General features: G+C 46.9%; 1 protein-coding gene across 1 annotated transcript in view; it reads right to left on the reverse strand.

Moving 5' to 3' along the window:
* STK10 (serine/threonine kinase 10) overlaps positions 1-11,420 on the reverse strand; it is a 46,840-nt gene extending 35,420 nt beyond the window's left edge. Inside the window, exon 1 of the mRNA XM_054389118.1 lies at positions 11,265-11,420. Coding sequence (XP_054245093.1) covers positions 11,265-11,420 — 156 coding nt within the window. The remainder of the gene's footprint in view (positions 1-11,264) is intronic.
* Between the last annotated feature and the right edge of the window lie 16,567 nt (positions 11,421-27,987).

Here is a 27,987-nt window from a genome sequence, read left to right on the forward strand (position 1 = left end):
CCAGGACTCTCATCCAGGCACTTTTCTGTAAGACACGGGAAATGTAAGGATCATCTCCTTGGCAGGTAAACCAAAAAGCAGGCTGCATTTTGACTTCTGGTGTTGCAGATTAGTAAGCACTTCAGATCAGCTAGGAAAATACCACATGTGCTCTTCCAGCTGCCCTATCCATTTTATATAGTCCCTTTAACCTGCTTATTCACCAAATAATTAGAAAACCATCACAACCTCTTTGTCACAGTGGTTGGAAAACTTTTGCTGACTTCCCCCCATCCCAGTTCCTCACAACAACACAGGAGTGTACCCTCGGGTTAGCAGCTTGCTGACCTCCTGCCCTGCAAGCACCCTTCCCCAAGAAGCTCTCACTGCCTGGGAAGGGGTTGCCAATAGCTGCATGTGGGCTGCTCTGCTTGTAGATGTCACACACCAGCAAAATGCTATTAATGCTGGACTGGAAGCATCTGCAGACAGGTTTCTTATAATCTCCCTCCTCTTGTGCCCCAGCCTGCATAGAGAAAAAGGCAGGTGATGAAAGGCTTGGCTGAAAGCAACTTCTGTGAGCCTCTGAGCTGCTCCCACACTGGGCCACATGGCAGCATCACCCACCCAGCACCAACCCTTGGCTTCCTCCAAAACTGCCAGGGCAAGGCCTCACTTTGCAATTGCAAATTTGCACAAATTGTTGCAAGAATTCCAAATTTGCAACAAAATGCCAAAAGGGCATTTGAGAGACCATCTGCACACAGGGCTTCACTGTGAGCTGTGTCACACGCCAGGAGAGGAGGTGAGATGGGAGCTGTTGGCTCAGGAGCTCCCCACCATTCCCAGAAGGGCACTGAATCAGCAGATCAAGGGACAGGACAAATCCCATCTCCTCCCCACTGACACAGGGGAGCCTCCATGGTGCCATTCCACTTCATCACCCATTTTCCTCCCATCACTCTGGGCTGTCTCCATCCCAGGGTGAAAAGTGTCACCACAGATGCTACAACCAGAGGAGCTGAGCAGGCTCTAGTTGTGACCTTTCTTTCTGCCTTGTTTACATATCTGTGTTTGGAAAACCTACACAGGAGCTTACAGGAGGATTAATTTCCAGTATAAACACCACAAGCCCTGCTGAACAGTTGTATACAGCTTAGGTGACAGTAAACTGCGTACCTAGGGACAGGCTGGGGAGGGCAGGGAAGGATAAGGCAAAAATGGTACAACAGAGGGAGGACAATAAGGGACCCCTGAGTCTCTGCTTGGTTTTGAAGACTTGCTGCATTTACAGGAGTTGGCATGGGCAGCTGTGTCTCTACCACAGGGGGAAAACCCATTTCCACCTGGGCTCTCAGCCCAAATGCAGGAGAGCAGCTCATGCTGGTTGCAGAAGAAATTAGGGTGCTGTGTTTTTTTTTTACTCAGGTTGGTTTGTTTCTTACCAAGTTGCCACCAGGTGCCCTGAGGAGGAGAGGAAGAGCAGGGCAGGGGGAGATGCAGAGCAGAACAAGCAAGGCAAAAGCACAGTGCTTCCAAATCGGAGCAAGAGGTGCCCCACTGTGTTTGCTCTGCACTTACGGTGTTGGGAGAGGTCCAAGGAGGGGAAGTAAATATTGTGAGAAGAGGTGGGGCTTCCCCTGGAGGTCAGCCACTGCATGCCTCCCACCAGCAGGGTCCCAGCCAGCTCAGCCCTTCCAGGATGCTGGGGCCCTGCAGGCACCTGAAAAAGCCCAGGAGCAGAACATGCCCCAGCTCCCCCACAGCATCATCTCCTGCTGAGAGGTCTGAACCAAGCTGCCCACACGCTGAAGCCTTGGGGAAGCCATCATGGCAGCCACAATGCCACCTCTCATCCCCACCTGGGCTTGCTAAGGTGATGAGCTGGAGGACATGGTTTTGCAAACCAGGCTGCAAGCTGTGGGCAGGGGAGCACCCACAGCCCATGCATTCACTGTGGCAGCCTGACCTCACTCAGCACTACTTCTCTGTCTGGGTGAACGACCCCCAGTTATGGCTTTCTTACTAGCCTTCAGTCTTTAAAGATGTCCATAACAGAACTATGCTGCTGCTGCCTTTCTCTACCACTTTGGGCTGTCCCAAAGGAGTGCTTACCCAGCCACCTCCATCTCCTCATCCATTCTAGCAGGGAACATAGCTTGGGGAGGGAAGGGGATCCCATGAGTTGCACAAGGTGGGCTTCCACCCCAAAGGCAGAGGAGCACTGCTGTCCCACACACTCCCAAGTCAGCCAGCACCTGGAGGTCACAGTGGTCACACCAGCAGAAGTGAGAGCAATACCTCCAAGAAGCAGTCAGCTCAGGACACCATGAACTCATGATGCAAGAATGTGAGCTTTTGAAACAGCATTCACGTGGGCAGGGATGCCAAGAGCATGGTGTGGGCATGAACCCTGTACTCTCCAGGGCCCTGTGACAATGCCACCGCTACAAGTGAATGCACTCATGGCACTTCCCAGAAGGGATTAAAATGCCCCACAGGCCTGTGGGACAGAACAAGCAGCTGAAACAGGAAAGGAACCTGAGACCATGAGGTCAGCAGGAGATTCTGGACAACTGACTGTCTCCAGCATGGCCCACTGCAGGGCTGCCCCACACAGCTGCCTTTGAGAGCACCAACGCTCACGCAGGCTGCACAGCTGATCCTCTCTGCAGTCATTGTGGCCCCACTGAGCCCAAACCCAGCCCCTAGTGTTTCTAACACACCAGAGAGAGAGAGATGCACACCAGCTGCTGTGGGCATTCCTGAACTGAGCTCAGCAACTCATATTTGTCATCACAAGAGCTTTGGAAATCCAAGGATCTTCTGCTCATTTCTCCACCTTCCCTTTCTCTCCATCTGCTTGTCCTCCAGACCTGACACCAGGCTACAGCCATGCTTCCGACAGCCTTCCTGGGAATGGCAGCTGCCTGCCATCAGGCAACCAGCTGCACCAGCCCCTTGCAGCAGCCAGCCAGCTCCAAAAGCTGCTCACACAACCCATGTTCACACAGGCAGCCTCACATTTTGGCTAAGTACACTGGGCAGTCTCTGTAACTCATGTCTGGCAATTTCCTTCAGCTTCTCTGATGGTGTTTTCCTGCACACAATGTATTAAAACAGAGATATTCTTCCAGGAAGGTTTGTTTGGCTCCTAACCAGGCCAAAAACATCCATTGCCAGCCCTGGGAGCTGGTTTCATCTATCCCAGGCATGAGATGATGCTTTAGGGTTTAAAGCCCTTTCCTGCTATCTGCTTATCTCTGTGCAACAGATCAGAATCTGCCCTGAGACATTAGCACAAAGCAAAACACAGCCTGCTCTGACCTCAGAAAGCTAAGCTAGCAATTAGGCAGAAGGAACCAGCACCTCCAAGTCTATAACGTGCAGGCCTGGACAATAACCCTCATGGCAGGGGGACACACAACACCAGGCTCTCCAAGAGCTGTGGGATGGAAGAAAAGGGTTACCACCAGCCTCTCTGCAGCTGCACCTCTATCCTGAGCTTCACTGGGGGCTATGCCCTCATCTTGCAGTGATGGAAATGAAAATTCCTCTCATGGCCAGATGTTTTGTTTTCCCTTCTTTGGGATTTCAGTTCAGGGACAATGATATAGAAGAAACCAGAAGACCAAGAACTATTAAGAAAGACCTTTAGGATGTCTCACCAACACTGAGTTTGTCAGCCAGCCACACCACTTGACACCAAATCCTGCAAAACACATGGTGTCAACTACATATCAAAAATCTTCTACAAACCCTAGACTAATTACAAGGTTTCCAATGCAGCAAAAGTCCGTGCAGAGAATGGGAGAATGCTTCTGCTTCCAGGTAAAACACCCCCAAACATGCAGCCTTTGAGGAATTCGGGTTTTTTCCCTAGTGAAATTTACTGACAGAAGTGAAAGAACCACCCAGATAGGAAGATCCCAAGAACAGAAGCTGTTTGATGCCATTGTGTTGCCTATGGCTGGTCAGACAAAAGCACACATCCAATTCCACATTTTCTCTCCTCCAATCCTAGGCATTTTAATGCCATGGATAATTTGTCCCTGGAGCACTAATTAGCACCAAAAGAAAACCAGAGCAGACATCTGCCAGCATAGTGCCCAGGATGTGCTGCTGAACTATAGTCAGATTCATTACAGTTTTGGCATTTAAAACCTGGAACTGTAGTCAGATTCATTACAGTCTTGGCATTTAAAACCTGCAAAGCCCTTATGGCCACTACTGGCCTCTGTGCAAAGACAGCACTCAGGTCTGTGCAGACACAGGAATGGAACACAAACGATTCCACAAAAGAAAGCAGATAAAAATCAAAGTCATCCAGTAAACCACTTCCAGAAAACCATGCCAGGAGCCAAGCAGGATACAAAGCAAAGGATCTTGCCAGAGATGGATGCTGGACATGCTATGGCCAAACACCCTGGGAATACCAGAGAAGAAGGGATGAGCCTAGAAGGCAAAAGCACAGAGAAACTACTGCTCAGCTTATGGATGTAAGGGCTAAGAGGTGCCTGCTCAGGTGACAGAAGAGACTGTTTGACATTTGCCTATGACTCACCCTCCAAGCTATTGTGAAATACAGATTGTGCCAAGCCCAGGAACTATTTTAAGCCTTGAAAGTACACATTACAGGAAGGTTGGATTGTTCAGTCCTTCCTCAAGTGGGACTGCTGAAGGGACAGCCAGTTGCTTAAGTGAGGAGGGGAAAATCCTGCATGAACTCTCATAAGTGAAGAGAAGACAGCTAGCACTGACAGCACATCAGTCCTACTCCTCCCATCCTTGCAAGCCTTCTCTCTCTGCCCAGAGAGCTTGAGTTAGAGACCCAAGAGTACAAAGCCTGATGCTTTCTCTGGGTGCTGCATTAGGGGGTTGATAGCTCCAAGTCTGCCCCACCACCCACACAACCTGTTCCTGTTGTGTGTCTTTGTACACCAGCAACTGCTCACTTACATATTTCTGAGGGATTATGTAATGATTTGTTGCCTTCTGATGAACTTTGCCTCAGCTGTCTGCATCAATAAACAAAGATGCAGAAGGCTTGAGTCAGTGCTCACATTATTTTCAGATAATCAGTGGAGGCTGAAGTGAGTTCCATGTCCAACATGCTTCCTGGAACTACTTCCCTGTGTCACCATAAATGAAGCTCTTGGTACCACCCACCTGTGGTGACAAGGGGGCACAGTGAGGATGGCACAGCTGTGGCATAGCAGCCCCTCACAGAGGTCCATCCCATAGGTGTTGGACTGGGCTGGGCTGCAACTGCACTGGGCTGAACCCACGCTGCTGCTCTGGCAGTTGTGGTAACATTTCTGCAAGGGCTAGGGGGAAGTGGAAGTGGCTTATGAAACAAACTAAGAAGTGTTACTTGGGGAAAAGCAAACAAACAGAAAAAACCCAGAAACATCTTCCTCTGGTTTCACAAGCTAAAGGCAAAGGAAAGTAACAACCCCAGAGAGCTCAAGCTATGGCTAAAGACTTTCTTTGTAGAGATGAGAGGTAAAAGAACAAAACCAACAACAACAAAAGTGTGACCAGAGCATGGCACATGTGCCTTAGAAGCTCAGCAACAGGCCAGCAGAAGGGGGGCAGAGATATCAAGCCCCAGCAGCAGTAATTTGTCAAGGGGCAGAAAAGCTCCATGCAATGCTTCAGACCTTGCACCCAAACACAGCAGCAGAGGCCAGAAGAACAAGAGGCTTCTTGGCTGGTACAGCTCACTACAGCCCACCTACAGAAACTGAGCAGACCTCAAGGTCCTGGTGCAAGTGTGAAGTGAACAGATAGCCAGGCAAGGTTTGAAGAGAGGAAAGATCCACGTGGCTCCAACATTTTACATTTTCAGCCTACATTGGAAGGGTGAAACATCCTTCAAATCACTGGAAGACCACTGGTCCCCTGGCAGAGTGCAGTGCTCCAAGTGAAACACTCCTGCCCTGTCTTCATTCAGTCAATGCCACAACACTGAAAGAAAATAAATGAAAAACAACTAGTAAGAGGGGGAGATAAAGCAACTTCTGCAACAAATTTGGTGCACAGAGAGCTGAGGCCTGAGCTGAATGGCTGCTATGCCTGAGAGAGTCATTGAATCACTTAGGTTGGAAAAGACCTTTAAGATCCTCAAGTCCAACCATTAACCCAGCACAGAGAGGCAGGGAACAGGGCTCAGGCAGGCAGTGGTAGGATGTGTGTCTGCTTATCAGCCCTTTCACACTGTGATAGAAAAGCATCAGATAAGCAAGGCCCTGATAGAAGAATAAAAAAACAGATGAGACTTTTGCTATCTCCACAGCATGAGCTTGCCCAGGGAGCACATCCTAGCAGTAGACCTGTGCTTGCCCATGGCTCAGAGAGAGAAATGCAGGCCAGGCAGCAACACAATGATGCCAGAAGACACAAGCACTGGGAGAACCCCACATTTACAGACTGTAGGATAAGAAAAAGAACCTCTTAATCTTTCTTTTTTTCCCCAAGGAAACTGCACATTCAAAAAGGAAAAAAAATAAATCATGGTATGTGCTGGGCAGGGACTCTTCTAAGGGGCAATGATTGCCATGTGCGTGAAGGTGAAAGGCTCAAAACCTTCATCTAAGCTTTCTCTTCCATGCAGCTGCCCAGAGCTCCCACTGTCAGCAGCATTGCCAAGCTCTGGGCCATGACACTGAAATCATTATCAAAATATTTAGGCCATGGTGAGCTATCCCTCTCCCCTGCCACACAGACAGAGCTGAGGCTCCACAGACTGCAGGACAAGTTTCACTTGGACTTCAGCAGGGATGGAGCATCACACGTTCCATTGAGTTTAAAGTGAACATCCAGTGTAAAGTTCAACCAGGTATAAGATTGTTGGGCCACTGCTCTGTAAGTGAAGGAGTGAGGTCTTCCCATTCCTCTGCTCTCCCCAGCTGAAACATTTTAAGAAAACCCTTCAGCTATTCTAAGGGACAAGGCCATGATTTGATCTTACCATTGTTTAATTTTTTTCTTTTGGTGGCCATAGTTAGAATCATCTTAAGCTTCCCTCTTGCCTTCTTTTTTTGGCCCCCTCACCCTTTTTTTAAAAATTAACCCAGCAGATTAACATCTCTCTGTGACACCCTTTCCAGGAATTACACATTAAGTCCCTCATGAATTAAACTGACAAGAGCTGAACCCAAGTCACTTGAGCCATCTCATGCAAAACCAGAGTGGTGCAGGTTTGGGTGGTGAGCAGAGAGAGGTCTGCAAATGGCAGGGTCAGTCTCATGGCTTTGAATGGGCCCATGGCTGTGAAAGCCAGGCTTGTAAGGCAGCTGCACAACATTTAACAATTAGTCTTTTATTACCCAAATTTCAAAACAGAGCACTTATAGTCCGTGGGATGTACAGCATTAATATCACCACAGCAGATCAGATAATCCAAACTCAGCTTTTAAAGCTGTATCTAAAGAAGAAAGGAGAACAACAACATGAATTGCACGTTTATGAGTTGCTGTGTCACAGGGCTGGGCATTATCTCTCTGGGAGCCATCACGGAGAGCTGTTTGAAGGAGTGTTCAAGTGAACAACCCCCTTTTTAGCCAAGCTGGGGGCTGCAGGCAGCCCTTACTCCCACAGCTTGTCCCCACCCTGTGAGAAGAAAGCCTTATCAGGGAGCCAGTGTCCCCATCAGCTCATGCTGGGAAGGGGAGATAGCATTTCACAACACTTTTGAACACAGCAAAGCAATCCCACCACAAGAAAGGCCACGAGTTCCAGGGCTTCTTCCAGCAGAGCCCACGCTTTTGTAAGCTCCAGTTCATCCCCTGCTAGCCTGCCATTCCCAACGCCCAGAAGAGCCCTTGTGTATCTGCTCCCGCTGACATTAATGCAGCTACCTGCAGCAGTAAGTACTGCACCAACTAATGGGTTTTGCAGGACTGAAATGCGGTACAGCAGCTCCAAGCACCCAGCCCACGGCAGCCGGCAGTGCTCCGAGCATCTGCACAGCCCTGAGATCAGCACAGCTCTGCTTCAGCAGAGCAGCTCAGGGGGTGCCACTACTGCTTCTCCCACCCTGCTCATGCAAACAGTAAAGCCGCAGCCACTCTCTTATGGACTGAATCTTAGGTCCTTCTGAAGAACAATAAGTGTTTTTTAAAGACTGCTTAGAAAGGGCCTGAGTTAGGAACTTTATGGGCCCACAACCCTCAAGGTGCTGTGGACTTCCCAGGCTCTCAGGCTCCTGACCGCTGTCTGATTTAAGGCCCTCAATGTGATGAGCTTTGGATGAGGTGGATAACAAAGTGTGTTTGCCATGCAGTGTGTTGCTGTCTGTGGGCGGCTATCAGATACTTCCTTATCATATCTGCTGGATTTACCAAAAATGAGATATTAATAGAATGAGAGCTAGAAAGAAACAGCTTCTCCCCACCCCCTTCCTATTTTTCAGCTTCATTACCCTCTGCAACAGCACTGTTTCCTCATACAATCAGGTCCTCCTTAGCTGAAAAACAAAGTCTATGTGTAAAACTAGGGAAAATGCACTAGTTTCCACTGGCTACAGGTTTCTTAGGGCCTGCTGTACATATTTCAGGCTCCACCAGAGGTTATTATTATTTTTAATTAATTAATTAAAGCAAGCCTGTCCTACTTTTGTAAATGCTGTGTCACACTAGCTCAAGTTTGCTCAGCTGAATGCATGGGGACTCCAAGACACAGCTCCCTGACAGTGTTCAGCAGGGCTGTAACACTCCCCAGTAAAACCCCCAGCCAGCTAAGTCATCCTTCCTCTGCTCAAACTTTGATCATATGAAAACAAAGCCAACTAAAAGGAGCACATATTTTTTTTCTTCTAGCACATCCAAATTTCTCCCAGGTCAGACTCCTTGTGCACAAATTCCACCCTTTTGCACTGCTCAGGGACAACAGGCTCTTCCAGCAAGTACAACATATGGTATGTGAGGCAGGATGCAGGCTCAGGCAGATTATATCACCTCCCCACGCTTCCGTGTGTGGGGAAGGGGCGGAAGACAGGCAGGAACTTCATTCAAACATCCTGAAACTCAACACTCAGACTTGTTTCAAATGACCATTTCTGTGTGAAGAGCAAATTGACTTTAGAGTGACTTTGGGAGAATGATTACAATCATTCATGCATGTCAGCCACCTATGTTCTCCTTGCACACCAGTGGGTTAATTTGTTTGTTTTGGGTGTTTTTGGCAGCTGAGCAGAACACGAGGACAAGCCTCTCCTTTCACATCTCCATCCTGTGTGCATCACTTCAGATTTAGAAAGATAAAGGAAGACAACATGCAAGTTAAATCTTAGCATGGCAGGAAACACCACCTCTGCAATAACACCACCCGCTGTGAGCTAAAAGGAGCCTGTACAGTGCACGGCGCCCAAATAACCTAAGATCCTTGAATAAACAAACCAAATCTTGCACAAGAACTCTTCAAAACCCATGTCCATTCACCAGTCAGGATGGAGAACAGGCAGAGATCAAGGATGATGGAAAATTAAAACTTTACCAAGAAGAACTAAAGAGCCCTTTGGTTTCTGGCCCATTGATCCCCACCCTCGACTGGCCATGTTAAAGCATCACAAAAGCAGACAGCTCCACTAGTTATAGGCAGTGTGAACTCCTGGTTATTAACACATGTTCTTCACCGTGTCATGTACTGTAACCCATGTTCTCATTTGGGTCAAAATGGGGATCAAAGGAGATGGAAGCAATTGGTTATTACCTGACAGGCTGATGTTCTTAGCCTGCAGTACGTAAAGTTCCTCTGATATAATAGGCATGAGGCTGGAGTTAATAGCAAAGACATTCAGGTATGACAAAGGACTTAGAAATCAAACCAGCCACTTACAAAGTTGCCTTATTCTGAAAGTTCTCTAGTTTGGATATGTTCTTTCCAGCAAGTAGTCACAGAATCACAGAAACAACCAGGCTGGAAGAGATCCCCAAGATCATCAAGTCCAACTGATCACCCAACCCTATCTAATCGACTAGACCATGGCACTAAGTGCCTCTGTTACAGATGTTTAAAAAGAGAAAGGATTTAAATTAGCTATTTTTATAACTTTTCAGTGACTCAGAAGCCTATTAACTAATTTTGCAATGTTTACATTGCTCCTATCATTGAATGAGAAACCTAAGCAAATATAAGCAAATAATTATCCATAAGAAGAGTGAAATATACAAATGAGTTTTCAATGTACAGCACTAAAGCAAACTGGTAACAGAAGCACTGAATACTACTGCTGTTTTGTATGGGTAAATGTACAAGGGATTTAAATATGATTTTTAGGAATCATATTTTATCAGAAGATAGGACTCTTCACCAAAGATTTCTACTCAATGGATACTTGGCACCTAGGTACTTCAAGAGTTTCTATCAGACTACACTAGAGACAAAAAGCAAGTACAACAAATCCCAGGCTTCTGTAGTAGAACACCTCTGTCAAGACCTGCAACCAACCAGGTCCTCTCCTGGGCTTCTCTTCAGTTACTACTTATTTCTCAGTTATGGAAAGAGGAAATGATCTAATAATACCATCAGAAACCAGCTGCCCAACAGCTAATTCACAACCCCAGTTCCAAACGATGTGTGTAACCTAGGTCTCCAGGGAGGATGGATTCCCAACCTGCTCCTCCAACCAGTCTCAGCCGAAAGCCTCCTCTCTCAACTGAAACCAGTGTACTTCAAGAGCTGGTCGCAGCAAGCACAATGTCGCTTTGGAGTGCAAAGTACAGCCAGTATTTGGCCTTTAAAACCCCCATCCTTCAACACAAAGGTTAAACGTTCATAGTACTGGGCATAGCCTCACTCTCAAGGAGCTGAGCTCCTCTTCTCGCTCCGAGTTTCTAGCCGGCGAGGACCACAGGAATACAAATAATGTCACCCCAGAAGCCTCGCAAAACTTGGAGGCGGCCCCAAGCCCGCTGACTTCCAAGAAGTCTCCCTCCATTCATTGCACCGACAGCCTTGGCAAGGAACACCTCGTCGCTTTACAAAAGCATCGCTCTAAAACCAGACGATTTAAGAGAAAAAGGGGGGAAAAGCTTCTCTCCCTCCTTTGCCCTGCCCCAGGCACTCCCACCCCCAGCTGACCCGCTGTCATTGCCTCCCGTCCCTCTCCCTCCCCGCGGCAGCAGCTAACGGGATGCGCGGAGCCGGCCCCGAGCCCCGCAGAGTTTCTCCCGCAGACACGGAGCTGCAAAGGAGCCCGAGCTTCGGGAGAAGGCGCCGGCACCCAGCGGGGCCGCAGGTGCTGAGCCCCCCGCCCGGGATCCCCCTCGCCGCGGACCCACCTTGTAGACCTTGCCGAAGGCTCCGTCGCCCAGCTCCCCCACCACCTCCCACACCTCGCCGGGGTCCAGGTCACGGCGGACGTGCTCGTACTCCTTGGAGCGCCGTTTCTCGAAGGTGGAGAGGCGTAGGATGCGGCGGAAATTGGCGAAAGCCATGGCGGAGCGGACCGGGGCTGTCGGGGAGCTGCCGCCAGCCGCCTCCCGCGCCCTGCCCCAGGGGGAGGCCGGAGCCGCTGCGCGCCCGGGGGAGCGGCCAGGCGGGAGCGGGCGCGGGGCCGCCTCCAGCCGCGCACGACGCAGGACCAGCCGCCGCCGCTCCACCTGCTGGTCTCGCCACCACGCCCCGCCCCGCCCGGCTCGGTACGGCACGGCACGGCACGACTCGGCTTAGCTTAGCCAGGGCACCGTCCGGTGTGGCACAGCCTGGCTCAGTTCGGCCCCACCAGCAAGCCGTGCCCCTGAGCGAGGCAGGGAGTCACAGAGCCGTTTTGTTTGGAGGAAACCTTTAAGATTATTGAGTTAACCTGGCACACCCCGGTCACCACTAAACCATGTCCCTCAGCACCGCATCCACACGGCTTTTCAGTCCCTCCAGGGAACTCCACCACTGCCTTGGGGAGCCGCGTACAGGGCTTGACAACCCTTTCCGTGATGACATTTTTGCTAATATCCAACTTGAGAACATTTCCTTTTGTCCTATCACTTGTTCTTTGGGAGAAGAGACCAACCCCCATGTGACTACAACCTCGTTTCACAGAAGGTCTCCCCCAAACCTCCTTTTGGCTAAACAACCCCAGTTCTCTCAGTTGACCCTTCACCACCTTCTTTGAACATCCTCCAGCATCCCAATGTCCTTCTTGTAGAGAGTGGACCCAAACCTGTACCCAGCATCCAAGGTGTAGCCTCACCAGTGCCATGTACAGGGGGACAATCCCTGCCCTGGTCCCGCTGGCCACAAGATTTCTGATGCAGACTGGGATGCCGTTGGCCTTCTTGGCCACCTGGGCACACATTGATTCATATTCAGCTGGCTGCACTGCTGGGGCCTGAGCAGAGACACATCTGAGTGCAAAAACATAATCCTAAACTGCTTTGGCAACAGGGAGACGTTTCCCTTTTCCCTCAGTTCATCTAAAGTGAAAACAGCCAAACACAAATATTTTTAAAAACTCTCAGTAGCAGGAATTTGAGTGTATCAGCACCCACCATGAATTTATTTTAGAGATGTGACCCAACTGGTGTCAAGTGTGAAGGTTTGTATCTTTTCCCTGGCAAAACTTCAATTCCTAAGAAAAGCTGACTTGAAATCAAGTATTAAATGGGGACATCTAGGGGAAACACCCGACGGTGCAGCCGTGCTTCCTAACATCTCTGGTTTTAACCGAGGGGTCAGTGGTGAATGATTGTCCTGGCAAACCTCAGTGGTCCCAGCATCACTCACACCAGTGTGTGTTTTGCTCCACACGTGCCCTGCTGACCAGCCGAGGGCAGAGGCAGGGGAGGGGGTGCATTTGCAGACTCCATCCCAATGAGTAATGCAGGCAAAACTCAGCATCTGGCTTTGAGAACATCTGGCCTTGGTGATTTCTCATCAGTTACCTGATATATTGTGCCCCAAAGCATGGGGGCTGATTGCCTCCTCCCCTTGTCTTTGCTCTTAAGAAAAAAATGGGTTTATCCTGGGATGATCAGCCCTCACATTTCTTTCAGGAATTTCCCCATACTGATGTTTGAAATACTATTTACATCTCCAGTTCCTGGAAATTTGTGGTTGCACAAGAATTTCAGAAGCCTTTTTTGAAGTAAGTTTCATGTTCCCCTAATTCATCCCTTCCCCTGACTGAGATGTCAAGAAAACAAACTGAAAATGCAACCCAAGTAAACCCCTGAAACAGAAGGAAGTTGACAATAATGAAGCACTTTTTTGTTTGTTTGTTTGTTTTTGTTTTAACCTAACTCATGGGGTTTGGATCTATCTGATACAATGTGTGGATTTGGCTATACTGGGTTAAGAACAGAATGGGATATGAACAGAGGAACTAATCCCAAAATTTCATCTCTTTTAATCTAGATTTTTGCAGCGGTTTAGCTAATTTTTTTAAAGTTATCAATTCTTATTAAAAGTAGAGTTTTTACTTTATTATACTAGGGGATCTGGGCATTGTGCACAAGCACAGAAACATTGCTTGGGTGGGACCCCCAGAGATCATCTAGGCCAGCTTCCTCCTTGGAGCAGGAGTGTCACCAGCACTGGGCTAGGTCAGACAGCAATCTGTCCAGCTGTGTCTTCAAAAACCTCACAGGATGGAGCCCTGGCCTCTTGGGGTTACCTGCTCCAAGGTGCATCACCATCCTGGGGAGGAATGTCCCACTAGACCTCCTAAGCTGCAACTTGTGGTCATTGCCCTTTGTTCTGTCATCTGCCTCCTTGAGAAGTGTTTGATTTCATCATCTTTGTGTTACCCCTACAAGATTATTTGGGATATCTATCCTTATCAGGTGCTGTAAATATATGGAATCCAAGATTCCAGGATAAATCCTGCGCTCAAGGGCTTGCAGATGTCCTCTAGACTCTCTGAGGGTAGGCAGTTCAGGCTGGGGCTTCTCTCAGGCTGGAGAGAAGATTAGTCTGCTGGCACAGTCTGCAAACTCAAGTTACCCCTTAGAAAGTTTCTGGGCAGCTCTGATTCAGCACAGCACTTTGAGGGCTCTGGCATTTTTCATTCAGCACTCGATACCCTATAAGCAGATTTGCTATCTGGTGGCTCCACAGCCAAAGGAAATAAGCCATTTGGATTCTTTCCACTCATTTCTTGCAAAGAGCTCACAGGTGTCAAGCCAAGTCAGGAAACAGGTTAATTACCTGTCTATGGATTACTCCTTCTTATTGTTTCTCAAGTGATAAATGAGCAAATAAAACCTCCAAAAAAGCCACAGAGCTATGCAAACCTGCCCCAGGCTCATGAGAGCACAGCTCATCCCATGGACAGACAGAGCATTGCCAGTGCATTAACCACAACCACTGGGAGCAGCCAGCACAGTTCTTGGCAACACCTGTTAGCAGAGCTGAGCTCTCCCTCAGCTTTATGACCCAGTGAGAAGAAACTGCTGCCCTGACTGCAAGGATCCAAGCAGCTCCCTGCTTTAAATGTCAGGTTACACAGGGTCTGTCAGCCAAAATAAACCAGTGGGGTTTGATTTTATTAGTACTGTTCCTGGTATAGGTTAGGGAATAAAGGGCACTTTGAATGGTTATTGCCGTGCTGCACTGGACTCATTCTGGGTTGGAAGTTGGAACACTTTCTATAAATCTAAGACCAGTTCAGCTTCCTAACAGCTAATTTCAACGTGAAATGGAGCATTCAAAAGCATCCATCTCTGAGCTATCAGGTACTGGAAGCTAGAAACACCAAGGCCCTGACCAAGAGGATGAGCAAAGCCCTGCAGTGGCTGTTATGAAGGACCAACAGACCCTGGGGTACCACTTGTCTGAAGGTGAGATTTGCATTACAGTCTGAAATAAATCCTTAAGTCTGTGCTCTCTTGTACATTTTAATTGGATTTTATGCTCTTGAGCATTGTAAGAATAATTTCTGTCACTTGATTGTAGTATGCATTATCCTTTAATGCCAAGTGGAAGGGGAACCTTTGTCTCCACATCTGAGGGGAACTCTTGAAACCATAGGAAAACACTGAAGCAGTGCGAGTGAGGTTGTGTCTGGTACTAAGGCAGAATTTTGCTTCTGTGAGGGTCATTGCCATGGTGCTAATTCTCTTCCTCTGATCTTCCACAGCCAACTGAGGTGCATCTGAAAGCTGAGTGTTTTCTGCAGCATCTGCATTTAGATGCAGCGTGCTGCCTGTTGTCAGTAAGAAATGCTGTGGCCCTGGCAGAGTCTTTCCAGCTCCTGGACCTTCATTGAAAGATTTACCTGAAGAGTAAGTACTTCTGAAAATGAGATTAGCTTTAGTGCTCTAAAATTACAGGTCCTGTGTAATGTTATTGAAAAGAGATAAACAGAATGATACATCTCTTAGGATTTAAACCAGAGATCACAAATATTGCACTTCAGATGTTCCAACACATGCAGCACTCTGTAAGACTAATTAACTACCAGCTTGGTTAATACAAGTGCTTGGCAGTACCCCAAAAACCTTTCACATGCAGCATGTATCACCATGTCCTCTCTGTTCTATCATGCCCTGTAAGCTGCTCTGGAAGCTTACAAGGCCTGGCTACTCCTGCATCAGCTTCTGCAGTAGGTATGGCTCAGGGGACTGTGCAGAGCCACTGAGCTGCATTTTCAGCTCTAATGGAAAATACTCCTTTCCCCTTCCCCCTTCCATTGCCTCCTTCCTTATTCGTGAGACAGAAGAAGGTCCAAGAGCCTATAAAAACTGTTTGATTTTATACTATTATTGTCCTTTGGATCCCACCCCACAGGTCAGGCTTGCTAGTGCTGTACAAACATGATAACCAGGTCCTGGCACAACCAGCAGATAATTGGCATAAGAAAAAACCCAGCCCTAAAGGAGCTCTTCACAGCTGTGCAAGTGAGATGCCAGGAGCGGAGGACAAGAGGGGATTTCTGGCTCACTGAAGCTAATTCCTTAGCACTGCAGCAACCTCCCAATGTAATCCTTTCCATAAACTGATCGTGCTCTGGGTCAGCAAGCAGGTGGGTTTCTTGCCAGCAGTGTTCTCCATGTGAGGCTGTTTGCAAACCCCTGTCTGCTGGCTCACGGCTTCCCCACCTCCTACCTGCAGCTATGGAGTCTACTGCCACGTTTTTGCAAACCCCCATGGTGCTCCAGCTCAAATGACACCTCTTTCCATGGATTTACCCCACTTAGCAGAGATTGAAGGGCAGCAGAATCAGATCAGCCTGCAGTTTCTTTCTTTCTTTCTTTTTTTTTTTTTTTTTTTTTGAGCAAGGGGCTTTGTCCTCTGTGTTTGCACTTAGGGAAGTTTGAGAGAAACGCTGGATGTGGAGGTTTGGCTCTTCCTCTGTACTAGAAGAGACTAAATAGGAGTAAAAGAATAGCTAGTGCATCACAAGTTAAAAATGACATCTCCAAAAGAAAAATGGGTTCTTCTGACAGTGTTTCTGATTTGTTGGAAAAGTCCTTCTTTCCTTCAGGGGTCGGGGGTGGAAGAGAAAAAAGGCAGAATGCTATGAGCACTTTAACAGTGCCTTCTGTGCAGCAATCACACATGCCCCTTTCATACACCAGGCCATCTCATTAATACTGTCTATTAATTCTGAACAGTATCTCTTGTCTGCTACTGGGTTTTAATTGCCTGTGCAACCTGTCTGGGATCAGTGGGCATTTAAAATAAAATAAATCCTGCTAATTATTGCTCACAGCTTTCTGCAGACCCTGCCTGAGAGCTCCCTGTTTTCCAGATCTGCATTTTTATTGCTTTCTCTGTTATGTGAGCAACCTGAATAAGGGCCAGATCATGCTGCTGTTCTACTTGCTGGACTGAAACCCCATGGGGAGGACTTGCTTTAATGAGTTCTGCACGGGGGTATGCATCCTCCTGTCCCATGAGGTATGTACCCTGTGGGTCCTGGAGTCAATACAGAGACATTGTCACCATCCAACAACCCTGTAAAGGAAATCAGCCCACTGGAGCTGATCTTAACTCATGGCATCCAAGGGATGGAGGGGGTCCCTAAATCCTCAGGGAAGTGAGTAGTCCTTGTGTTAATACCTACCTTGCTTCTCTTGGATAAATCCATACCTGGATCCTGTGCTGGGTAGTAACCACCTAAGCACTCTTCCCAGCTCAAACTGTCCCTTTTCTCAAAAAAATAACCTCAGCTATGTCTGGCTGTGGTGAATAGAGCACAGCATCTGTTTTCATCCATCAGTTGTTGCTAATTTGTTGGTGCAGCACGTGCTGTTGCCCTTCTTCAGCCCCCTGGCAATGCCTACAGCCAGGCTGGGGAGAGGCCAGAGCCTTTTCAGGGAGAAGCAGTGAGGACAGCAGGCTGTGGTGAGAGCCAGGTGATAAAGCCAGGGTTACTCCCAGAGCTCAGCCTTACTGTTGGGCATGTCCTGCAGCTCTGCTCTGGACCAGGCACCTGGCTAAGGGTCAGGGCTTGGGGCTGCTGCCTGTGGGAGTCGGGGAGGAAGGTGAGGAGCCAGCTGCAGGACCATAGCCTTGCAAGTCATTCAGCACATGGGAGGGCTGGGAAAGGACCTCACGAAGCAGCCGTGGAGCTTGGCTGGCTGTCAGTAGCTCTCCCCAGCAGAGCCCGAACCCAGCCGGCAGCAGCCACACGCTCCTGCGCGGCTCCACAGCAGGAAGCATCAGGGTTTTGGTATTTCCTGCAAGCACAACGAGCAGGAGGTCACCTTTATCCTCTGGATGTGAGCACCAGTTGGTATTCCACGTATTCTTTCCAAGCAGGAAATCAGTGCTTATCATCTGTTTCTAAGCCCTTCTGCCCTGAAACAGAACCATCTTGAAAGCTGTTCATCCACTGGCGCTCAGGACCTGCCTTTCAACTGCTGGGCAGGGATGGGGATGGTATGGTTGATTTCAATGGGTTTGAAGCCACAAGGTTTCTCTTCAGCATCCAGAAGGAGCTTAAGAACATAGTCCAGGACCTTGATATTTCTGGAGATGAGGTAGAATTAGAGAAATTACAGTCAAAACACAGGCCTTGAAAATGCCCCTGAATTTGAATCCTTGGGATTAATTTTACACTGCTGTGTGCAGCCACTTCTCACTCAAGCCTGAATTCTCTTCCTGTTGACTTCAGGATTTGGCCTTTGGTGACTTACTGCATACACAGAATGAATTGAAAATGATTTAACAGCAAGATAGCAACAGGGAGGAATATTTTGGGGGAGTTAAACCAGGTATATTCCTCTGTCTGAGGACACTCTAACGAGAGGAGGTAGGCAGGACTGGCAGCAGTGCTTTTGTTTAAGTCATTTTCTTCCGAGTTCACTTGTAGCTTCTCATTATTTTCCAGGCTCTCTGCAGTTCATTCTTACAGCACATGGCTGCAGGGGTACCTTGGTGGGGTACACTCAGACTTGAAATTCCTTCTAGAAACATTACAAGTGCTGTACCTTGGCACAGACTTGTGCCATGAAGACATCAATGCTAGAAAAGAGCCCAGGGGAAGCTCATTGTCTTCTCTGGTAGATCTGTCATTTTGACCTTAAATCAATTCCAGGTTTCAGTGAGAAGCTGTAGGGATCTTTTCCATCCCTACCTCATAAAGGGGAGCATCTCCCTGCAACCAGAAGGGGCACAAAGCTGGTAACAGCACCTTCTGTCCAGCTCTGCCTTGACACAGTCCTCATTACAGAGGTGTGTGCACGCATTCCTTGCCAATTTGCTTTTGCCACCAGCTCACCTTTGTCCCTCTGTGGTCACTGGTGCTCTTTCAGATCTCTCTCTGCTCTGAAGTACTCTCTGATTAATGACCACCTGCAGCTACAGTGGTAGGGAGTTAAGTCATTAATAAACTGTAGACATCTCTTATCTCTGTCACTGCTTCACATTGTCCTCAGGACTTCAGCAACTCAGGATGCTCCAGGAGTACATTTAGCAAGACAGCCATGGGTAACTGAGGAAGATCCTTTCTCTTCTCCTCCTTTCTACTGCTGTGTTCCTGGGTTACTGATTTTATTGGTAATTCTCTGTGTTCCACCACCAGTATCCTCTTCAATGATTTGTTACAGACAGTTGCTGACTGCCTCCTGTAAGCCCTGCCGGGCTTGCAGCCCATTTCCTGTGTGGTTTAACAGCACAGTGAGGTATCAAACCTCTGTCCTGCTTGGGGCCTGCAGACAGCTCTCTAAACACCCCCATTTCCCCAGAGCAGGCTGCACTGCTCTGTCCTTTCATCTCAAGGGGGCCTGATTTAAAAGGCTACTTCGAGCAGGAGCAGCATGGCTGTGACACAGCCATAAAGGCACCTTGCTTTCTGCTTTCCCTTCCACATCCTACCCCAGCTGTTATGAATCACTCCAACATCTGCAAGTCATTACAAATGGCAGAGAAACAGCCATGTGCCAGGGAGGTGCCCCATGAGCCTTTAACACGTTCGGGATGAGCCGGAGGCAGTCAGTTGAAACCAATTACTCTGGAGTCAGTTGGGAAACTAGAGGCAGTTGGAGAAGGGGACAAGAGCCTGGACTTGAAGCCCTTTCTCTGAAATAACTGTTGATATTGGGCAAGGCTGCCTTGCTAAACTACAGATCTCTCTCTTCTCCAGCTGAACTACAGATAATTGAAGATGTTTGCAGTCTTCTGCATTGACAAACAACAAAAAGAGGAAGGGGATCCTGAACGGCCTCCCAGCAAGACCAGTGCACTTCCAACAGGCTAATAAGAACTCTTTACCTAGCTGGGAATGACACAGCCTCACTTCTCCCATCCTCTGCTCTCAGCTTACAGCTACCAGATAGATTTATCAGACTTGTAGAAAGTGAACAACTCAAAGCAATTGTCTGTTATGTTTTCTCCATTGCACAGCACTGCTGCTACACCAAGGTGGGTGCCAGAGACTGGTGTCCAAGGAGAAATGAAAGACTGATGTAACTTGAACTTTAGCTTCATGTTTCACTATTCCCCAGGACTAAGCCTGATGTCAGCCTTACTGTCCCCCATGTAGTGCAAAGGGTGTACCATTTTGGTGTTTTAAAGATAACCTCTTCCTGTCCCGTGTTGCACCTTGGTTTAGCAAGAGCCTTCTGCCCCAGTGCTGCTGTTTTGCTGCATTCAGATACACACAAAGCAAGGCTGGTTTGAAACGAGGCAGGCTGGGCTCCAAAGGTGGAGCCAGTCGCACTGGCAGCTGCTTGCTCCCATGCTTCACTTTCTGCCTCCTGTGCCTGCATGCTCCAGGCTTGGGCAGCTCCCTCCATCCACACTGCCATGCTCATGAGGAACAGCCCAAGAGAGGAAATGCTATTTGCTTTGTTAACAAAACCACCTAATTAAGTCCATATGGAGAGAGAGCAAGAGAGGCAGCAGAGTTTCTCTTGCTTAGATATTGACTGTTTACCCTTTGGGAAAGCAACCCAGTGAATTTATTTCTCCCCTCTCACCTTATAGGACATCACATCATTCAGCCATTATCTGCCATTACTGAGTGTCCCTAGCAAAGCAGCATGGCTGCAGCATAAGGGACTAATTAGAAGAGAAAATTCCAGTCTCCAAGACCTCCCATGAAATGAGGTTTTGGCATGCCTGTAAGGCAGCATCCCACCTCTCAGACCTTTGCAACTGCAAACTAGGCCAGAGAAAATAAACTACATGGCTGAAATCCCAACTTTCTGGGATTCCTCAGAGAAAGAAGAAACACAGTAGGCCACTCTTTACAGAGGTGAGAGCTCAGTGCCTTTTCCACAAGTTACCTTGCTAATTGGAGGAAGGGACCAGTCACGGCAGGCTCTCAGCTGGCTGCTCCTTATGGTGTCCAGATGGACTCTGGGATTCTGCTCTCACCAGGGCAGTTGGCTCACTACAAGCAGCAGCAAAATCAGGTCCATGGTCCAAGCAGGATGGGTGATGCAGCAGCCAAATGAGGATGCAGGTTTAGCCAGCAGAAAGGAATGAGGGTTTGACACAGGACCAGGAGTGAGGGTACAACATTCACCATTGAGCAGAGACCCCATGCTGCTCATAGCACATTATGTGATGCCATACAGCCAGACACAGGTCAACAAAACATGAATATAGGCTCAAAACAAACATTAATTATGTTAATGAGGAATAGAAACAGCACAAGCTACAGAATATAGCTCTGTAAATCATACAGAATCTTCTCCTCTAAGCTGATAAGCTGTAGGGTGTGAAGCTGCACTTGATTTCACTGCTTGCAGTGACTGAGAAAATGTCAGCTCTTGTGCTCTTTTGATCTAGAACCCACATCCTTTTGGAGTTTTGCTTCAGTCAACAGCCAGCCCAGCATTCCCAGCCCACTTCCCACACTGAAGTGTATTACAGCTGCTCACCAAGGAGAGTGTGACATTAGGGGTTGGAAGGGACCTCAAAAGATCATCTAGTTCCCCCCCCACCCCACCTTCCAGAGCAGGATCACCTAGAGCAGATCACACAGGAACGCATCCAGGAACGCTTTGAGAATCTCCAGAGAAGGAAACTACATCACTCCCCTGGGCAGCCTGTTCCAGTGGTCCATCACCTGCACAGTGAATGGAGGATGGACAACCCTCTTACTGCTTGACAAGCAACCACCCTTTGCTCAGCTAGGAGATGGATAAAGGAAGACCAAATGTAGTTTTCTAATCCCAGTGTTTGAGGACATCAGCTCTGAGAACTTCTGTGTGTCCATGCTGAAGGAGATGGAAGCAAGATGGTCTTATGGGTCAGAATGAATGGCTACAAACAAGCCATTCAACCTGTTTACACACACACACACACATATATATAAGAAGGGGATATGATTATATAAAAGATTTTATATATATATATAAAATATTAATAAACATATATACACACATACATATGAAGGGAATAAAAAGTACATTAAAATCTATAAAAAGGGGGAAAGCTCCAGGAAAATGGCATGCTGGTTTGCAACTCACATCAGAAATTCTGCTGTGAAATGATCCTAAGATAAAAAAATAAAATTAACCAAATATATGTATTGAAACATTTAGCAGTGATAACATTAGACTGAAGTGGCCTACAAAAAAAAAAAAAAAAAAGATTCCTACTCCTTTGATACCATAGGTAGTTAATCAAGACTATGAAAGTGGTGACCTGAATTCAGACAACACATCAGTTACTGTAATTACAGGACAATTACACAGATCCATTTCTGCACTGCTCACCAAGGAGCCTGAAGCACATCTGCGGACAGCAGGAGCTGGGCTCACAGGAGGTTCATGCTGGATACCTGAGTGCATCTCCAGGCTCTGCATTCTCCATGGACTGCACACTTTATTTGCAAGGCAAAAGGTTACCACACCCCACAGTTATTACAAAGATGTGTCTCTGGGGTGTCAGACAGCTAATGAAGAAGTTGCAGAGCTCCAGCTCAGAACTAAAAGCCCTGCTGAAGAAACTAAAAGAGAAAAAACAACGCTGAGTTTCCTCCTCAAGGTGTGGCATTTCCAGCATTCATTTTATTTTGTAAATGCAGGGGCAAAAAAGGTTCTTTTTTTTTTTTTTTGTCTTAAATACAATAAATTTTGTACAGTGTTTCCAACCAACAGAAGCCCATGATGGTTTGCTCTCAATGGTAAAAGATCTTCCCTAGGTTAAAAACAAAAAACCCACATAATTCAGGTCTAAAGACAACCTGCTTGTGCTTTGCAGTTGATTCAAAGTATGTGGTAAGCCAAGACAAAAATGCATAATGCATTTCAAAGATTACCTGGTGGCCACAGCACCTTTGTGTTGTCCTAGGGTTCTTCATTGATTGAAGGAGCCAGAGAGGGGACAAAAGTTAAAAAACACATTTCACACCACTGCTGGATTTGATTCCAAAAGACTGGATAAAAGTTACAGGGATGAAAAAGGGTCAGACATCACTGGGATCCCTCCCTCTTGTTTCTGCATGCTGGAGCTGTGTGTTTCCTGAGTCGGGACCAAACCCAGCCACATGGCCTATGCAACGTCAATGCCTGTCACGGGGCACACACAAACAAACTGCATACAAAACGTTTTACCATAAAAATGAAGATATTTATTCAAGAAGTACAAATTTGATGGTACCAGCCATCTTTGAAAGCCATTACCATGAGGCAGAGAGGACACAAACCGAAGTCTCTTGCTCAGAGCACATGAAAGCAAGTGTCTAACAAATCACCAGCTAATGCAGTCATCTCAATCATTGCTCAAAAGCCACCTCTCTACTTTTTAAACATTCCCTGGACTTAAAGAGAGGCACAAATAGGATTTTTTTCCATACAAGACCAGTTAGTTATTTTAATAAAGCCATCAGCTAAAATTTGTTTTAAATTTCCTTAAATTGTCTCCAGCCTTTGACTGGATTCAAATTTCCTAAAGGAAAAAACAGGGACTTGAGAATGAGCGGGTGCAGAATTTTTTGGAGCTCAAGATGAACTAAATGTTTTAAGGCAGGAGTCAGGATTTTAAGTTCTCTATTTGCCCCATGGCTCTGATCAAATGGTCTTCATCTGTAAAATATACAAATACAGAGTTCTACTGGATAAATACCCAACAAGTAAGTGGTCCTGCATAGAGGGCAGGAACATACTTATTCAAGGAGACTCCAGTGGACACATTTGTTAAAAGTCTCAAAGTCCACAGTAAGAAGCCTGCTGGTTAAAACATTTCATCTTCCAACTATTTAACTTTTGTAGGCTCAGTGGCATGTCTCTCCCTTGGAAGGAGAGCTATAGCTCCATCTCCTATGAACAAGAGCAACACACACGCAGCTACAGAGTATCTAAGCAGATGAAATATGGGAGAGCCATTTGCAGAACAGAGCAATCAAAAACACTTTATGGAAAGGAAAGTCTTGAAGCAGGCAGACTTGTATATACAGTCATTAACCAACAGAAGTGTTTGGAGCTGCAGATACAATAGCAGGACATTCATCTTCCTTGGGAGAAGACAGAAGCATGGCTGCTGGCAAGTTTAAACCCAAGGTTTCCTGGATCAGTTACCTTGCAAGGCAGACCACCAACATCTAGTGGGTTTGAAGCAGCTTTCTTTCCCTCCCCTCCCCCCAGGAAGTTGCAAAGCATACGAAGCTCTTCCCCTACCCCCACAAAGCAAGTTTCAAGCCTGCCTTTCTCAAATACCTCTCCAGGAGAGTTCAAGCTGTCCAAGAGCTGCCAGCCATCATCCAGGAGGGAGGTAGATTTATGGGGGATGTGGTGAAGGGCAAAGTCAAACCCTCCCTTTTTTCCTAAACAGAGACTACTTTCATTTCAACATAACAGGATCAGAGCAGCGCAGTGAAAAAGCCAACACAACCCTTTTTTTTTCTCTTCCTCTTTAAAAAAATGTAAACATTCTCTGCATAAGGTGCAGGGTCCTGCATATGTACAGTGACAAAGAGATGAGTTGGGTGAATATAGCTCAAGAGTCAGAAATGTAGCTACCGCTGATGCTTCTGAAGAAGACAGAAACGGAGCAATGTACAGCATTCATTTTGTCAACACTTACACAGTGAAAATACTTTCAGAACTCCACAGCTGAAAGCATCCCACCCGCTGGAACAAAGACTCTATTTTTTATTTTTTAATATAGTTTTAAGACAGGGTTTTTTTTTTTTACATCATTTCCTAGCAATGGATATATATGCAGAAGCATGTCATACTACAGCAATATTTTATCCAAAGGTTATGCAAGTTGCCATGTGTTGCCTCATTGCCCCAATGAGCCTCTTTCCTCTCCTCCCAAAACAACTTAGGAACTTGCTGTGAAAGGCAAAGTGGAGCTGGGTTTTGCTTGGTTGCTCCCAGGCTGAGGTTGTGTTATTACTACTACTTGTAGCATTGGGTTATCTATTAAAAAAAACCCAGTTTATTACACTGCTGACTTGGATCCTTCAGTTTTCCCAAACACTTCCCAAATTCAGAGAAGCAAAGGCTTTGAGAAAACTATTAAAATGTTCTCACAGTGCAGCTATTCCAAGCTGTGTTTTCTGCTGAGGACACCAATAAACTGTGATGTGCAAAGAGCCACAGTAGTCAGTGAAACTTCTGGGAGCTGGATGCTCTGAAGGAGCAGCTGTCACTTGGTTGTGGAAGATGACCACGAGCATCCTTCTGTAGCACACTGAGTAATGCACTTCCAGCTTTCCTGCAGCTCCCTTGCCCCAACAGACTACATGTATGCATGCTTCTCTGCCCTTCAAGCTGTTCAGGATGTAGACTTTCACCAGGTTATTACTTCTGAGTCAGGCAGAAGCAAAATAAAGAGTATAAAAATCTGAACCAACATCAAACAGACCTATCAGTAACATGGTCAAAGATGTTACCTACTAGGTGAATTCATAGCCAGAGCTCATCAGGAATGACACAAGGGGCTGATGGATCTAACAAAACCCCCTATTACTCCTCACTTGCCTGTACCTAGCATTGCAGTTCATGGCTGTATGTCTTAAAAAAATCGTTGCACTGCTTCGATCATACCTAAGACAGCAGGCAGTGCAGTGGTGTGTCACAACCCAGCCCTGCCCATGCCACCAGCAGTGTGGAGCTGCAAGCTCAGCACACGCTCACACTGCAGAATAAAGATGCACACACCAGCGTGCTTCAGCCGCCCTGGGAGCAGCCACTGGTGTCCATCATGCAGACCTGCATCAGTCCTTCTCACCAGGGCTGCCAGCTAAACAGCTGTTTAGCACTGAGTTAGTCTCACTTCAGTCATGCCCACTCTGCCTTCCCTACCTCCTCCAGCTATGCAGGGAGTCCTGCTCTGCCCCAGCAGCTCCAGCCCCATCCCTGCACTGGCGTCTGCACCAAAGACCACCTCGTAGGACACAGGCATGGCACTTCAGAGACAGAAATGACTCTTCTCTGAATATATATTGCAGCCTCCAGTTATATACATGGGATATGTTAGTCAACACACTGTATGCCTTCGTTACCAATATTTGTTTAATATAGATACTCTTTGAAACTTAAAATTCTTTCCTAACACAAATCTTGTAAAGTTTTTTTTTCCCCCCAGCAGAGTACGTGCTTGGTATATCTGTCATTTATACAGAAGAGGCTGAAAAGTTCTTCCCTTTCACCTATAAAAACATTTTGCCACTTCAGTATTAGATATGTACTTAAGGGATAGGGGAGGAGGAAGGGCTGTTAGAGAAAAGAATATTTTCATCAACCAATTCTCAGTTATACACAAAGCCCACTCATGATAGGGCTTTCAGATAACCACCCTGCTCCCCAACATAAAAGCAATTAATATGAATTATGGTCATCCATCATGAATGTTTTCCACCTAACTGGGTGGGGAAAGAGTAAAAGCAGCAGCTCTCCCAGACCCTACATGCTGTCATCTCAAAACCAGTACACGGTGACAATTTTATCTTTTTGTTCAGGCAAAGAAAACAAACAAACAAGAAATGTTAAAAAAAAAAGTAGTGTTTTAGTGCTCACAGTGACAGAATTGTCACCCTGGTTTGCTTCTCCTTTATCATGATGTCCCCCCTTCCAGAAGGGACTGAAAGGAAATTACACCATAAAAAGATTCATACAGAGATGCAAGCTATACCTTACAATACAAGCAGTGTCTCTGGCATGAAACTATCCTTTGCCCAGTGAAAATCCAAGGGATTTTTGAGCTGTTTATATATCAAATGTTTGTTTCCCCTCTGAAATGCAGAAGATGTTTGCAAAAACCCAGTATAGTTAATCATATTTGTCTTTAGAAACACTCCACAATAGAAAACATTTGTTATAGATTAGTATTTATCAGCTTTGATATCATTTTTAAAAACAAAAAATAAAAGAAAAGAAAAAAGAAAACCAGGTCACTTTGGTGTTTATGAGAACAGAGAACTAATTTTTCTTTACATAGCTCTGCCACTGCACTTCAGTCAACCTGTATCAAATCAGGGCTAAAGGAGCTGTCAGAAAACCACAGGCTTAATACAACATGGGAACCAGAAAGCAAGTTGTGTTTATTTGGGGTAGGGTGGGAAATATATAGAAAATGTGGATCTGTTTTCTAACCCTCAATGTAAATTCTGCGCCTGCTTCCATCTGCTGGGAAAGGCTCAGGATGAACAAGTGACCTCTGCTTGTTCTGGCTCTGTGCTGATGCTTGTCAATCAAGAGCTCCTTTTCAGTTGGAGAAACTGAGTTCTAGGGAATTAACGAAAGAGCAAAAGCAAGAAGTTTAAAATTGTCAGTGTAACCCACCAGTTTCACAAGCAGACGAGAAGTGCAGCAAGGGAAGATAGAAACTCAAAAACCCCCTCACTATTCATACCTGAATAGCACATTGGACTTTGGAAGAAGTGAAGTCAATTCAATGATGGCTGAAAAAAACAAGCAAACTAGAAATTACCTTTCAAAAGGAACAGGGTATTTGATCTCAGCCAGAGGCATTACCAGACAGGGATGAAGAGCAGCCAAAGGAACACAGAGAGCATCTGCAACTGAGGGAATAAGCAATCAGGTTTCCCATGTCCCCCCAAAAATATGCTTCAATTCAGATTTGTAAGATTACAAAAGGATTTGTCATGTGCTGAAAGGGCTGCTCTTACACTCTGGCTGGGAACAGCATCGTGCTCTGGGCTGTGAGCGTGTGTTGGTGAGGATACCTCCAGTCGTCTCGGCTGGAGAGGGCTGGCTGCTGCTTCAAATGGCACTCACACAAAAAGCTGAAAACTGTGCTGCCATGTCCTCCCTTTCATCTTCCATGCTTTCTGACCTCTAGGAACTGAGCAGAGAGAGTAGCAACCCATTGCACGTGGGTGTAACTGCAGTGTAACCTGCACCTGTTACACTGGTGCCGTGTGACAGAGGTGATGCACCCAACGCTTGAGCACAGACCAGCACACCACTCAGGGTAGCTAGCCTGATCAAAGCTTGCCTTAATGATCTGAGTGATGCACAGTAATCCAGCAGACACCAACTGAGGTGCCCAGCAGCCTGTAAACTTCAGGCCAAGTCAGTCTTGCAGTAAGTAAATTTACAGTACAGTACGTGAGAGTATACGTTGACTAAGTTATTGCCTAAGGCTCCAGCGGGCTGCATGCCCAGCTTGGGAGCCAGCAATGGCACAGGTCTGCAT

The sequence above is a fragment of the Indicator indicator genome, chromosome 18 (assembly GCF_027791375.1).
Source record: "Indicator indicator isolate 239-I01 chromosome 18, UM_Iind_1.1, whole genome shotgun sequence".
Classification (NCBI taxonomy): domain Eukaryota; kingdom Metazoa; phylum Chordata; class Aves; order Piciformes; family Indicatoridae; genus Indicator; species Indicator indicator.